The sequence below is a fragment of the Nanorana parkeri genome, unplaced genomic scaffold, assembly GCF_000935625.1.
Source record: "Nanorana parkeri isolate BGI_ZX_2015 unplaced genomic scaffold, ASM93562v1 scaffold422, whole genome shotgun sequence".
NCBI lineage: Eukaryota > Metazoa > Chordata > Amphibia > Anura > Dicroglossidae > Nanorana > Nanorana parkeri.
The window spans coordinates 329,534-345,694 of NW_017306690.1; the positions used below are offsets into that span (position 1 = coordinate 329,534).

Sequence of the window (16,161 nt, forward strand, 5' to 3'; positions counted from 1 at the left end):
TATATATATATATATATATATATATATATATATATATACATGCGTGTGTGTGTATATATATATATATATATACACATAGGGTCCTGAATAGGAATCATACTCTATATACTGACATGCTCAATGGACGGTAATGAAGACTGTTCTGGATGAAGATTAATCTGAGAAGTGCTGGTGGCATATACAATTTGCGTAGATTAAATTCAGTGCAATCTGCTGGTCACTACAGCACCCGTGTAAAGGGGTTAATCGGTTTAGAAGTGCAATGTGGACATCCACTTGATGGGAATCAGTCCATATCACTGCAATACAAGATCAAAACCTATTTGTTAAAAGTTATCATGTTCATGTCATAACAAAAGCCATTTTTATTATTTTTAAAACTGCAGCTTTCATTATATAATACTTTGTGGACCTGCCATGAAGAAGGTTCTTATTCAGGCACTGTTATAAGGTGACAGCTGTCTCCCAACTGTGCCTCCTGTGTTGTCATCCTGTCACATGCACCCTTTATGGGAGAGAACAAGGTGGAGGTGGAGGAAATGCTTCTTCCTGTACACCTATCACAACAGTGTAACAATTGTGCATAAAACCTTTGTTGGTATATGCAGTTCGGTGTTGAGAGTATGCAGTGCTTATTCATGTAACCAACAATCAGGATAAAAGAAAATACTGTAAAAGGAATAGCTTTACATTGCTAAGAGACTTCTGTTTAATGATATATCGTAAAGGAATGTTTGACACATTTTATTGTCACTGTATATTATGATGTGTCAGGAATTTATTCATAGTAAAGTTACTGAAAGGTCCACTTTAACTGTCATATTGTCACATTGTGAGTTGCACATAATTATGTAACAATTAGATGTCTACTAAAGCTATGTTCAGCTATATCTCCAGGTAGAATTTACTCAGAAAGGATGTTAACTACATTTCCAAGTTATTATTCATGAACCTTAGAATGACACAGTATGACATAAGATACCTTACAGGTGTTCAGCCTTCTTGTGTTACCCAAGGCAGTAATCCTTGTGCTGCTCACTGGCTATGGAGAGTTTAGAGATTGGTTTTATGGAAGAAGTGGAGGGAGACAGAAGGATAGTTTCCTTCTATCTCGTGTCACTTCGCTCAAGCCACTGGTACTAGGCAGCTACTTAGTACTTACTACCATGTTACATATTGCAAAGAGACCCTGTCACCAGGCTATAGCAATCAAATCACTGCTCCTATTCTCAGGAAGACTCCCCACCTCAAGAGTGTCCCAGGTGCATATCCACTTCAAATTTCCAAATCATATGCAATAACCGCACTCCATGGGTCTTTACTGATTAAATAAACTTTTATTCCATAATAATAGACACACAGTCACTCTAGAGGCATGTGGTCCACCTTGGAGGATTAATAGTGTGTCTATTACTTTGGAATTAAAGTTTTTGTACTTGGTAAAGACCCGTGGAGTGCTGTTATTATAGGATTTGGAGACCCTGTTGCCAGCTTAAAAAATTGCAGATAAAACCAAAATCAAGTATTTGAAATGCTTGTTTTCAGTGTTTTTCCTTCCATAAATAATACTTTATTTACTTGCAATGTGCCTTTAGAACTTGCTGGAAAATTTGACAAGTGAATTCCCTAGCCCCCTCCCTTCTTGTGCGTCATAGCCCTCTCCTTTCCTGGGCTTCTAAATATTCTCTGTGCTGGCGCAGATCATCCACCCCTCCCTTCACCTCCCTACACCTCCCTACATGTAGATTCCTTGTGAGTGAATGGGAATATTACAGAGTGGAACTTGAGTGACAACTCTGAGTCTGCATGGGCTGCTGACATCACATCCAAGATGGTGGTACCCATCTACAGCCTCAGGACTTTTGCATGTTTATTTACACAAGGGAGGTTTTACAGGTAAATAACATTCAAAATATGTTGAATGCATATGGGAAGGTTTTTGTTGAAATAAATGTTCTGGTGACAGGGTCCCTTTTAAGAATGCTTACAGCTGCTATTGGCTTCCCTGTCCCTATGAATCAACCAAAAGGGAGGTAGGACATGACTGTTCCGTTCATGATAGACACCTTTACGCCTTTAGACACCTTTACATTACAGTGGCTCGATTTCCCCCCCAACATTGGTTGCCATCACAGATATAGTGATTTTGTTGAATGAATAAACTGAAATTATTTTTGGTATGTAAAAATTCTGCCTTTGTGTGGCTGCTGGCTGCCTTTGTGTGGCTGCTGGCTAATAATCATTTATAGGAAAGAGGTTGGTGAGTGGAACAATTGTGTAGATAAGAAGAGTTAAGCTAGGGACAAGAATGTGAAGACTGTAACCCCTGACACACTGACATTACTGAAGTGTAGCAGTACATTTCTTTCATGCTGGAATGACAATCTATACAGATTTGCTCCTCTTCATTAATGGCTGCCATGATACAGTGACACCATTCTGCAGACCTGAAATGTGAGGGAAACTGGGATTCTGGCATCCCCTGCTGCACTCTGTGGATTCCTCCACTAGCCCCTACGTTACTACTGGGCACAATAGCGATGTAGGGGTGGCAGAGGGAACCACAACGCACAGTGGGGAATCAGTCATTTGACCCACCTGGAAGAGTGCCACATGGTGAAGATCCTTAAGCAAACTACTTTCTTCAACCTAGCATGAGGAGTTAAGAGGTGTGGGCAGTGAGAGAGGTAAGCTTTCACTGCTTTCTTTGTAGGGAGGGTTGGTTTTCAGGTTTTTAAAATACTCACAAGAGCCCCTTAAAATGGACCTCTCAGCATGTTTATAAGGGTTATTTACCTGTCAAAGCCTTCCTTGTATAGACCTTCGAAAGCCCTGGGACAAACTGCTCAAGTTTAACTTTATAGTATTCCACATTGCTCGTTCCCCGGCAGCTACGTATAAGATTATGTAGGGATGTAAGGGGTGGAGACACTGGGCCAGCACAGAAAGTAATTAGATATTCACAGGAGAGGTGTATGCCATAGGGTGCTGAAGGGAGGGGGCTGTGCTAGGGAAATTTCACTCTCCTGTAATATTCAAATATTCTAGCAAATTCTAAGGGACGTTGCAATTTTCATCTATGGAAAAGAAAAACACTGCAACTATGCATTTAAAATAAATGGTTTTTCAGTGCCTTTACCTGTAACTTTTTAGGTTAGTGACAGCATCTCCCCCAGTCAATCCTAGGCAGAGATTGTCATTAGCCTACGGCAGTAACTTTTTAGGTTAGTGACAGCGTCTTCCCCAGTCAATCCTAGGCAGAGATTGTCATTAGCCTACGGCAGAGATTGTGTCATTAGCCTACTGCAGGCAAGGGAAAGCTGTTAAGGGGACACCCTGGAAGATGACATGAGATCACCCAAGGCACGGAATCTGAGCACCAGCCGAACTTCATTAGAGCTCCTAATGGTGGAGATGGGTATAGCTGCTTCCTGGTACCAGGTAGTGGCAGCCAGGATCGCCCTACCAAGGGGTGAGCGAGGGCAAAAGGTCTCAGTTGGAGGAGACAATAGTCCAAGACATGGTCGACATAAGGCAGAAGACAAATGTGTGGTTGGGTCCTAGCAGAAGATCAGGGCACGTGGCTAGCAGAGGGTGGTAAAGTGATCCAGGTCGGCAACGAGCAGGCAGTAGATAAGGCAGGAGACAGGAGCATAGTTAGGTCCAAGATGAAGATCAGGGCTGTTGGCTAGCAGAGAGTGGAAAAGCGGTTGGCTTGAAAGAAGGAAATCCACAAGGAACAATAGTTTTCTGAGCAACTTAGAACAAAATGAAACCACAGTGTTTTGTTTTAGCACAGTTCTACTCTCTTATATGAAGTGTTCACAAAGTGCAGTATATAACTAACTTTTCAGTGCAGGTTAAGTGAAGATACACTTGTGTTTGCCAATGGCTGGTATGTCCTTTTCATACCGTATCTTATCATTGTGCAAACATAGTAGGTTCCCTATTATACAGCAATACAGAAAAGGAGTGAATCCACCCTGATCTTGGCCAGGTATTTGCATGAGAGTTAGTATGATTTAAAGGAGTAACATAAAAAGAAAAACAATTGTTATAAAGGGTGCTGCCCATTCTGTTAAATTGTCTCTTTTGGAATCAATTCTATTACTTGAGCTGAGGTAGATAAAAAAAAATATTTTTAAATCCAGTTAGCTCCATCTACCTACACCCATTTCTCTATTAATAGTTCCTGTATTATAATTAAAAAAAAAACATACTTACTAGTCCATGGAATCCAGCATTGTCTTCCTTACAGCCGAAGATCTTCTTGCCCCGATCTGCTTCTGCACTGCCATCTTGCAACTCCCCTTCAAGGATCTCTGTGAGGCACAGCATCGGGGAGGAGGTGAGTATTGCAGTAAGAACTTTTTTTGTTGTATAACGTTCTGGACAACAGTTTTGCTTATTTAATAATAACATTTTTTTTTTTTAATGTATGGTAAAAAAAAATGTCTTGCAGCTTCCTGTCTTCTGTCTGCTCACTGGGCACCCAATTTAGTTTTTACCTATATCCCTGTTTGCCTAGGGTCGCACTTTAAGTGGAATCTGTCATCCAAATGTTATGTAAGTGAAACTCATAATTAGGGATGCCCCGATACCACTTTTTCAAGACCAAGTACAAGTACTTCCCCTCATGTACTTGCAGATACCAATTACCGATACTTTTTTTTAAAGGGACAGGTGACATTTAAAAAAACCCCAATACAGACGAATGATTTTAGACTAATTTCTTTATGATTATGAAGAACTTTAATTTAAGATGGTTTTAGAACAATAAAACATTTATATTTGCTTTCACACAGCTGTAGTGAAACTACAAATCTGATCATGCATCTGCCTCTGGGATCATTGAACCTATTCATGTTTTCAACCGCGATCGTGTGGGACCGCCCGGGCGGTATTGCGATCTGCCTGGCGCAAATGGAGTGCCATTAGAAAATAATGGCACTGCCAGCGCGTAGGGCGATATGAATTCAACAGCCCTGCACAAGCATCGGCGCTATGTATCGGGGCATTTTCACAAGCACTTGTGAAAATGCCCTGTATCGGTCCCTATACCGATGCTGGTATCGGTATAGGGACATCCCTACTCGTAATGCAATATTAATGTTCTTAACTGTTAACATTTTTTAAAATCGATTTGGTTAATATAATTGTTTTATGTACATATTAATTCCGCTTATACATGTACACTATATATGCATTTTATGCTTTCTGTACAGTGACCCACAGTACAAGATGTGGCAAAAGTCAGCATATTTAAACAATTAGGCTTTGTAAGGGCTTAACTAATCCTTTCCCTAAATTTATATGCATTCAGGTGGGCCGTCACATTACATAGCTATTAGCAAATTTCATTAATCTATCTGATCATATCTAATGAAAAATCGAATTGGTGTGTGGGAAGCTTTAGAATGATTGCCCAGTAAGTAAGGTAGCTGATTTATGTGACATACAGATGGGTGTACAGGGTGTAAATCTGTATGTGGCATATCATGAAAACTATATAGTAGTTATCACATATGATACATTTTGATGCAGTTTTCCTATGGAAAATGTAAGCTTAAAGTGGACCTTTACCCTTTGTACTAAAAATCACATCAGCATGCAGCTCTACATGCAGATTTGAAAACATCTTATATTCATTAGTTAAACAAACTTGTTTTTCATTTACGTACAAATAGAGTTTATCTACTTCCTGGTCCACGTCTGGCACAAATGATGTAATGTGCCCAAGCGTTGCATCCTGGGAAGGTTACATCAGCAGAGCATTGCTGGGAAATCTCATCTGTAATCTCATGAGATCGCAGGGAAAGGCATTTTCTTCCCCTGAGATGATGTGCATGGTCACATGTTTAGTCACATGTGCCAGAGTTCAAGGAAGTTAATGGAGAGATAGTAATCTGCCCTTAGTTAACATGGCCACTGCCAGAAGACTAGGAAAGAAAAGAGAAACATTCATCTACATATATAAATACATGTAGATACTCTAGGAATATTACCTATACCATAATAGCTCTGAAGGATCTCATGGACTTGTTAGGCAAGTTATGTAATTATAGAAAAATTACCGTAACTTAACTACTTAAATGAGTAGACTATGAACTCATCATCTATAAATGTGTCATCATTACTGCCATCATTTTCTCATGAGTAATACAAGAAAGACATCTGGAAGTTAAGTAAGTCTGTTACATACATATACATATGTGTGTGTGTATATAAAATCCCTCATAGTATTTAAAGCCTAGCTCCAATTTCCAGGTAAAAAAAAGTAAGGGACTTTTGCTTACCAGATCCCCACTACCACAGGCTTTAAGGCCAGTGCCCACAGCCTCTCATCCCCTTCACACTGGCAGTCAGAGGCGCACTGACATCATTACATGCAAAGCATAGCCTTACATTAGTTGTGTGGATGCTGAGGGATAGTCCACCATCCAGAGAATAGAGGAGAGAGGTGAGTGCCAACTGTTGTGGGCAGGGAACAGGTAAGTAAAGTTCTCTTCAACATACCCCTAGACATAAACAAGCAACTAACACTTGGGGTAGCCTTAGGGTAGCAAGGGTAGGTGTTTTCCCCCACAAATAGGCTTTAAGAATAAGGTAATGTCACTTTCTATGCCTCCAGTGGAGAGTGAATTACTAGGAAGGAACTGAAGGTTGGAGGTGGAGCAGGGTAGGGGGTTAAATAATTTCTGGGATCACCCAGCCTACACAAACCAATTCTTCATTATTATATAGAGGGAATTATATCACTGAAAAAACACAAATCCTAGAAGTGGTGTAGAGTTGTGTAAATTCCTGTTCATGGAATAATCCTGTGACAGTAGTGTTGTGATATCTGTGGTTTGTAAAATGGGCTTTGTATTTGAGTGCAAGTAAATGACATCTGCAGGGCAACCTAGTCCTAAATGTCCCTGTTTCCATGTAAAAACCGATACCAAAAATGGATGCCCTGACTGTCTCCCAAAAAAATGACATCAACTTTGTTCTACCTCAATTCAGACAGTCATATGTACACACAACAAACCCTACATCTCTACTTATTTCTCTCTTTCAGCATATAGGGACAATGTCACTATCACCCAAGGTATAGATGCCAAAGTGTGCCCACCATCGGCCTGCTCTGTTTTGTCCAGGTCCTGGCATACCACCAATACCATTAAATATTAATTTATACATGACATTTTAATTGCTTGTTAGCAAGAGATTTAACGTCTTGACAACTATCTCAACTGAAAGCAATGTCCTACAAATGAAGAGATGGGCAACATAGTTTTAAATATCCCAATGTTTATTTTCTTAGCCTATTGCATTCACCTTAAACAAAGAAATTGACAGACATTTTAGGTACCCACACGTGCAATGCTTAAACTAAAACATAATTATATTATTTACATACACAAATATAAAATTCAAATAGTCAAGAAAGCATAAAACAATAAAGTTAGTAGTAATGGCTCATAAATGCATTCATAAATGCACTAACATTAACACCCCAGGTAGCCCCCTCTGATTGATACATATATATTCAAATTTTATGTCAAACCATTCAAAGGTGCTCCGCACTTGACATAAATATAACAAAATGTCGTCAGAGAAGGCTGTACTCTACATGTTTTGAGGGAATTCATCTGCTTCCTCGCTGAGCCAACATATTGCAAAAATCTGCTAAAATTGGGAGGGCAGTAACTGGACCAACAAAGAGGCTCCACCACACATGGGCCAGCTAGATACTCAACATAAACATTTGGACAACCCAATCCACCACTGGTTGAAAAGGTAAGAGTGCCAAGAAATGAACAAACAACTGTCCATTGGTGGTATAGTGGAAGGTGATAGGAGGAGAGCACAGCTCCTCCTGCACCTAAGGCCTTGTTCACACCAAATGCAGAGTAGATCCGGTCAGGTTTCTGCACACGCACGCTAGTCTTTAAGATGCGTTTTTGATGCGTTTTTTGGCAAAAAAAAAAATTATGTTTCAAATAGGTTTTCAGTGCGTTCCAGGCATTTTTGATGCGTTTGCAGATCCAGAGGAGGTAAAATAGGGCTTGCTGCAGTTTTTTCACCTGCTCTGGAACTGCACGCTGCGATGTGAACTGGAGCAAAAAATACCATTGGAATACATTGGACGCAGTTTTGATCCGGTCTGCAACTGATCTGCTCTGCACCTGCTCTGCGCTTGGTGTGAATAAGGCCTTACAGTGTGGTGTATTGCATTTACCTTCTCTTATAGTTTTAGATAAACCATGTATCATTCTTGTTGGTTTCTTCATGCAACATATGATTCCGGATGCTTAACAATTGATTCTGTTCTGCAAACTTTACTTTGGATTGTTGTATGCAATTATCAACACATTTTTGTATAACAAAATACTTACCTTTTTTTTTATTTTTAATAAGATATTACAGATTTTCTCATGGATATCTTTCATACAGAGGTTTCCCAGGGCCTCAAGCTCTGGCATATTTTCTTAGAGGCTAAATATGCTGGAACGCGTACAAATTTTACTCCAGAGATGCTATCATCTAACTAAGCACTGTATCAGCAGCTTTCACAGGCAAAGAAACTCAGCTGAGACAGAAAACCTGAACAGAGAAATACTATCATAAGACAAGGAAGTCACCACACAATGTCAGTATAGGATTGCCACTTCATACATGGGTCTTTCCAATGGCCCCATAGACGGCAGCGATTAGCCTTCTTAGAAGTTTCCTTTCCTAAACCATCCAAATTCAGTTTTCATATTACATTCCTAGTAAATAATTTTCTGGAATACGTGCATCACACTGAATTGATCAGCCGGGTATGTTTGGACGGAATACACTTTATGCATTTTGCAGAAACGATCCACTTCCTCAGGTGTATCTAGGGTTTTGAAGCAATATATGTGCTGGTTTCGAAGCAGTCCTCTCCAGAATGCCTGCTGAAAAGAAGGAAGAAAAATCCAAACCCAAGCCAAAAAAGGGGATCCACCATACACCCAGCCACCAGTGATCTCTCCAATTATGGATACACCAGCGGGGAACCTGTACAGATATAAAGGAGCCAATCATGGTGATATAGTGGCCGGTACACCTATTGTACCGGATGGCATGGCCCCGTGGATCCCATACATGGAACTGATAGAGTGGTTTATCTGCCCTGCCACCCTCTCCTTGCCCATTCACAGAACACCTGGTAATTGGCTTTCCAAAAAATGTGTGCCTGGAGTTCTGCTTTAACAATTCCAAAGTAATTCAGGTTCTACTCACCCCTGTACAGTAAGATAATCTTCATTCCAAGTCACAGACATTCAATAACCAACTTTAAATAAACCCCAAAACAATGATTGTTTCACAGCTAACCACACATTTTCTCAAGGTAAATGGGACAACCAGAGATGTATATAAGAACAATAATTTGGTACAGTTCCTCTGTAATTTTATAATATGTATGAGCAGTGCATGCACTGGGCTTGTACTTCATGCCTAGTTTATGTAAGAGGGAAGTCTGATATTATTTCTATAAATACTATGTTGATGGCTATATTATGGGCATTATGTAACATTTACATGGGATTGTGGAGCTTTTGTCATCATGGTTGCACTGGGTTCTCTGTCACTTGTACGTATGCACTATGACTCAGTACTATATTCCATGTGTGTTTTTGAAGCAATATTTATAGACTATAATTATCAACATTAGTTATAGTGCATCGTCATCATCTTCAATATTGCTATTATCGTTATTATGAAATGTGCTGTAGTAATTCTGCTTGCGCATCTATCAAGTAAACGACTTTAAATTACGTTGCAAAGTAAGCCTTGATTTAAGGCAGAGCAATACTATGAACATAAAGATTTAACTGCATAATCAGTGTGGTAGATACTGCGCACAGTAAAAACAGGTTATATTCCTTGTATGCTTAGTGATATGGTAATATACAATATGCTTCAATATCTTCATAGTGCCCATGCTGAGAATTTTATGCAGCAGTTTACATACTGCACATTCACATCAGTCCCTGTCTTCAAGGAGCTTAAATCTAAGGTCCCTATTGTACACGCATACAGGGCCAATTAACCTTCCAGCATGTCTTTGGAGTATGGGAGGAAACCGTAGTACCCGTAGGAGACCTATGCAAGCACAGGAAGAACATACAAACTCCTTGCAGATAGTGTCCAGACTGGGATGGATGCTTTCCATTTACTTGCTATTTTAGTGATAGGAAATTTTGGATTTCCCATCACTTTCTGTTCCAGTGACTATTGGACAAATCTCCCTTGCAGGGACATAGACAACAATAAAATCCTGACAGAGGCTTTCTTTCTTTCGAAGTCTCGTCTCTCTCTTCCCATGGTGAACATTTCCATAACAGTATATACTTACCTGAACGTAAAGGCTCTGGTGAATCTCACTGTGTGTATTTTCTTCCAAATCTGCCCAGCCAGGCCATGCCCCTCCTGAACATATGTGCTGTAGTTTCTATTAATTTCAGTGGAAGGACCATCTTCAAATATTATATGGCCTGCTACTGAAATTATTAGAAACTGCAGTGCATGTGCATTGGAGGGAGGGGGTGGACACTTACCAGCGGATTGTTGAGGCCTGCCTGTTTAGACAATTAAGTCAAGTGTTGGGGTGCCTCAGTGAATAAGTAAATACCTTACTTGTTGCCTTCTATATGAGTTTCAACCTATAAATATGAAGGCGAATGAGCCTTGGTTACAATTTTCCATAGGAAGCAGCAGATTCTACCACATAATTTTACACCACTTTGCCTTGTAAGTACCATGTTTCCCTGGGTATCTTTTTATAACCCAGGTCATCTGGTTCATTATGTGTCTTCCTGGAGATAACTAGCTGATGTTGTAATCATGTCAGATGATATACTGTATATGCTACCACACATAAACAAAGTATGTTTCTGTAATTTGCATTTCTAAAGTGATTACTGGCAGTTAGCTAGAATAAATACAGTGGGGCTGCCATATCTATTCTTACATCTATATATAACTGACCTGTATGTTTCACATTTTAAGGTGCATGTGCACATAGTATAATAAGCTTTATTCACAAACTATTTGTTCATCAAATGACCATCAAATTATCTTTTGTTCAAAAGAGGACTTAGTCTTCCAACATTGCTATACACAATTCACATTATACCTAAATTCCAGGCAAACCGCTAAACACACAAGTGAATACATGTATGGGAACTTTTGTGTGCCAAAAGGATTTCCGTTTAGCAAGTCTTATGATCCATGCAATCCTGCTAGACAGGGCAGCCAAACCCTTTACTATCACTGTAGTAGCAATACAGCTTGGTTAAAAGCGCCAACCCCAACCTGCTTACTGGTCAGTGAAGGAAGTACAGCACACTGATGAGTCATTACTCCATGTAGCAGAATCTGGATTACTACTAGTGTAGATCATCTCTCTCTCACTTCCTTAGTGCTGTAGTACAGCAGATATGGTAAGCTGATATCAAGACAAATTTACGTAATTACACTACTATTTAAAAATACATTGAGGGCTGGTTCACACTATAGCATTACACTAAACCCAAGGTATCCGTGTAAGTAATGCAGAGTTCTGAGGCCAGTAGTAAGTAACACACGTCAATATTATGCAATGCAGAGTTCAGAGGTCATGTGCCTTAATAAATGCATAGTACCATGTTTAACATCTGCACTTTAGTTGTCCAGCAATCATTATTGGAAAACTACCAGCTATCACCAGCTGGCTATTGTACCTTATGGTAAAATACCCCTCATGATACCTACATCTTTGCCAGCATCATGCAAAAATGAGTGTACTTAAGTAGTTTCCGGTCAGGCTATGCAATCACAGGACATAGATAGCTTGAGGGGGGCTGAGCGACACCTTGAGTTGCATGTTGTGGCTGTTAATAGCCAACAGTTCTACAATGATGACTGCTAGACAATCGAAGTGTGGACAGAAGTCAAACATGGTGCTATATAGTTTTCAAGGTGCATGTGTTATATTAATGTTTTAAAGCAGAATTAAACCACTTTGTAAATGTTCGTTTTTTTGGATAAACTTACCTTACAAGTGTGCCCTTCTCCAGTGCTGTTGGATCAATCTTCGGTCCTCAGCCATCTCCACCACTGACACTGCCAGGTTCCCTGAAGACCTCTTTGGCTGTTGGATGGCCACCGATGATCCTCCCTGGCAATCAGCCCATTCATGGCATCTTAGAGATGCATGCACTGTACAGTGCTGTGGGAAAGAGGAAGAGGCTTTGCATTTTGGCTTCTGCCAAAAATCTCTATTTACTAGCAATTTTTTATTTTACTGGCTTCTGCTGTTGTGTTCATTGAGTAATGCTAGGATTAAGTGTGTGTGTGTGTGTGTGTGTGTGTGTGTGTGTATACAGTATATGTAAATATTGCTTGCTTGCTTTGCCTAATAAAAGAAGAGTTCTGAATTTTAAGGCTTTTATTTAAAAAGACGTCATACGTACAATTTTAGTGTGGTAAGCACCATGTTGACTATTTTACATTAACAAAATATACACTGACAAAGGGACACGGGAAAGCAATGTCTCACCATTTATATTTGGAAATACATTACCTGAAAAATTTAAATTATTACTGAAAGTAACTTTTGAATTCATTTTTTAAATATATTTGTATCTCTCAGAACAGACAGTATAGAAATGCACCCTGTAACGCCTTAGTCAGGACTTTTTACTTCCCATAAATTATAATGATTTGGGGTCATTATTTTATTTAAGTTTGTAAGTACTTAAATTTATGTTTTTATCTGAAGGCAAGTCTTGTAAAAGAAGCACATTACTGGATGTGTGAACATTTGCTCCTCCCGCCACACATAGTGATTCCTTCTGCCTGTTTATATGTCACTACATACATGCCTGTGGGAGGAACCACATCATCCGGGGGAAGACAGGTATTTGACCCACCTGGAAAGGTTGAATACTTGTAGCAGCCAGTGATGTAGATGTGTTTCCAGACATGGGCCACTGGTAAGGTGAGTATAGATGGGATCTTTTTTTTTAAAGGGTCACTTTAAACATTTAATACAAGGTGCAATTATAACTTAGTATTCTCAGAGCACTCTGGCTTTTATAAAGAGAGAGCAGTAAAGCAAAGGCAAACAAGGAGAGCCTGGAACCATGTAAAAAGGAGCCAAGAGCTCCAGAATATGAAAACAAACACCAAATGTTTGTATGCAATATTTCATATTTGTTTGAAAATTCAAACAGTTAAGGAATATTATTTGTAACACTTATTCATAATAAAAAGGAAATCTAGAAAGAAAAACTATGTACATTCCCTTTAACTAGCCTTTGAAATATTTGCGTATAGGACAGTGCAATATTGTGTATAGGAGAGTGTGAAAATGAACAAGCTCTACAGAGTGACAGAATTGACAGAAAGAAAATAATGCTTGTGTTGGCAGATCAGCACTGGATTAAGCAATTGTTTTATCTTTGAACAAACAATGTAGTATTTTGTAAATGTTAAGCCTAAACACAGACACTCCCTCATTTTGACATTGGCCTATGTTCTTTTTGCTGTTATTCTTTATTTTATGTTAGCTTGTCTGAGTGTCCAGCTGTATTTCCAAACTGTGTGCAATATCTGCAAACACATACACTTATATGGCCAGCACTGTGTTCTAGAAAATAATACATTTTAAAGAATGGAATAGTGTGCATGTTTATTATTGTCACTGTTCCGCAGGATGCTAGACAAAAGATGAACTGGATCGTCAGGCCGCCTTCAGTCTGGAACACAGGCCTTCACACACCCTTGTCTTGTGAGGAACTGGGCTGAGAAGGTGGACAGAACATAATGTACTATTATATGTATCTGATTATTCCACCATCTGTCATGACCAGGCGCAAATCCCTCTGTGTCCATTGTTCCTCATATGTAATATTCATCTGCATTACTCATTTAGTGGTTGTAGTGCTGATTACTACAGGATAGAATGCATTATGTTCTGTAACTGTGTGTAAAAAATCAGTGATCCATAGTACCCAGATATGTGTTTTCATTGTCAGCACTGTTGCAATCAAATTTAATTGTGCATTACATAACACGTCTCTCTTTTTTTATTTTTTAAGGTTGATATTAAAAACACAGCTGACAGGAGGAGGAAAAGAAATGGCTATATATCTGAAAGAACTCCATCTGAGCCACCAACCCTTGTAAGATGGATACTGTGCATTGTTGTTGTATACCTATAATCTGGTCTGTAACTAGATAGCATGCTGACCGACACACCTGAATGATGAGACCCTTTGTACAAACTCCGCCCTGGTGTCATGTGATTAAGTTAGTAAAAGCTTTTGGTAGAATGTGCTGTTGGTGGCAGCATGCAATCTGCTTTATATGCAAAGCTACTTTTTTATTTTGCAAACCACTAAACAAACCACTAAACAAAATAAACTAAAGATGAGTTCATTTTTCTTGAACAATAATGAATATTATGCTCTCAGCATCCCTTGCACCTCCTTTCCCCTAGTTCTCATTCATTAGCCACAAATGTTCAGAACTGGGAAGAAATATATAGTACAATGTTATCAAAATCTTTAAAGGAGAACTATGAGGTGAGTGCTTTTCACTCACCTCATAGTTCTAGCCGACCTGTGAAAATGAGACTGTCACAGGTCGGCTCAGTAGATCGGGAGGTGAGCGAACACATACCGGGGGTCGCTCACCTCTCGATCCTGTCACGGGTCTCTGCCGTGACAGGGGAGGGGCTGGATTCCCCCGCTCCGATCCGCCAGCGCAAACTGGCGGAACGGACGGGGGTGGGGGCGGGTACAGCTGGCTCTGCCTCTAGGTAGGCAGAGCCAACTGTCAGTCACGCAGCTGGGCGGATCCAGACATAATCGTCGGGATCCGCTTCAGCTGCGGCGTCTCAGTATACCTCAAGCTACAGGACGCGGTATACTGAGCCTAGGGTGGCGGGAGGATGCTAGTTTGTGTCCTCCCGTTACTCTAAGGAGAACTATGGGGAAAAGCCTTAACCCCATAGTTCTCCTTTTTAAGGCTTGGAGCTCTACACCTTACCCTTTAATGACCCAAGAGTGCCATTATAGTAAATACAGCAATGCTATTTTTCCACATCATAAAGTGCATTATTAACGTATTTAAACCCAGATACCAGTTGTAGTTGTGACTGGAATGTGCATAGGGCATCTTTGGTGTAAACGTTATCTAAAGACTTTTTGTAGTGGACTGGGGCTGTCTGAGCATTCCTATTCTTACCGCTCCCAAACAGTTTATATGTTGACATAATCTCTCTCTCTGCTACATGCAGGTGCCAATAATTAATGATACTACTCTCACTGCTGGAAACAAATGTTGCATTCAGCATTTTAAAGAATAAAGCATTCAGAGCAATATCAGTGCTTGGAGATACTTGTATTCATGTAAAATGTGTATTGCCTGTCTGGAGCAGACTTTGACATCCTGTGCTGGGTGGGTTTAGGTGGGCCTTGCACCTAAATAGCAAGGTCCGCTTATTCAGTAATGGCCCTCTACCCAGTGGTGTATTCTGGTTTGGGGCTGCCCTAGGCAAGGCAAAACGCGGCGCCCCCCCCACACTAAATTTACCCCACCCGACTGTGGTCTCAGGTGGGCTCTGCAGGGTTTGTGGTGGGCTTTGCAGGCTGCAGAGCCCCCTATGGATTCTGCAAAGCCCACCACAGATCCTGCAATGCCCCCTGAAACCCGGCAATGCCCCCTGAGACCCGGCAATGCCCCCACAGATCCTGCAGGATCTTTGGTGAGCTTTGCAGGCTGCAGAACACACTATGGATCCTGCAAAGCCCCCCTAAGACCCGACAAAGCCCCCCTGAGACCCGACAAAGCCCAAGAGTGCCGGCTCAGACTCAGCTACACGGTCTGCATCCGATAGAGATGCAGACCGTGTAGCTGCTCCAGTAAGTCAGGCATGCAGTCCGTGACCGCGTACCTGACTTCTGAGCTGGCTGCGGGTCACAAAGTACCGGCTCGGGGGCCACAAGTGATCCGCGGACCGGTACATTGAGACCCCGGCATTTTTGCCTCTCCCTTGGAATCTGGCGCCCGAGGCAAACACCTTGTTTGCCTCGCGGCAGATATGCCCCTGTCTCTACCCAATCTAAATTTGCTGGGAATGCCTAGACGAGGGTA

General features: G+C 40.6%; 1 protein-coding gene across 1 annotated transcript in view; it reads left to right on the forward strand.

Annotated features, from left to right (window-relative positions):
• The window catches only part of LOC108789829 (myocardial zonula adherens protein-like), a 97,018-nt gene that overhangs the window by 58,862 nt on the left and 21,995 nt on the right, over window positions 1-16,161 (forward strand). The window contains exon 4 of the mRNA XM_018559931.1: window positions 14,103-14,186. Within this exon, the coding sequence (XP_018415433.1) occupies window positions 14,103-14,186 (84 nt within the window). The remainder of the gene's footprint in view (window positions 1-14,102; window positions 14,187-16,161) is intronic.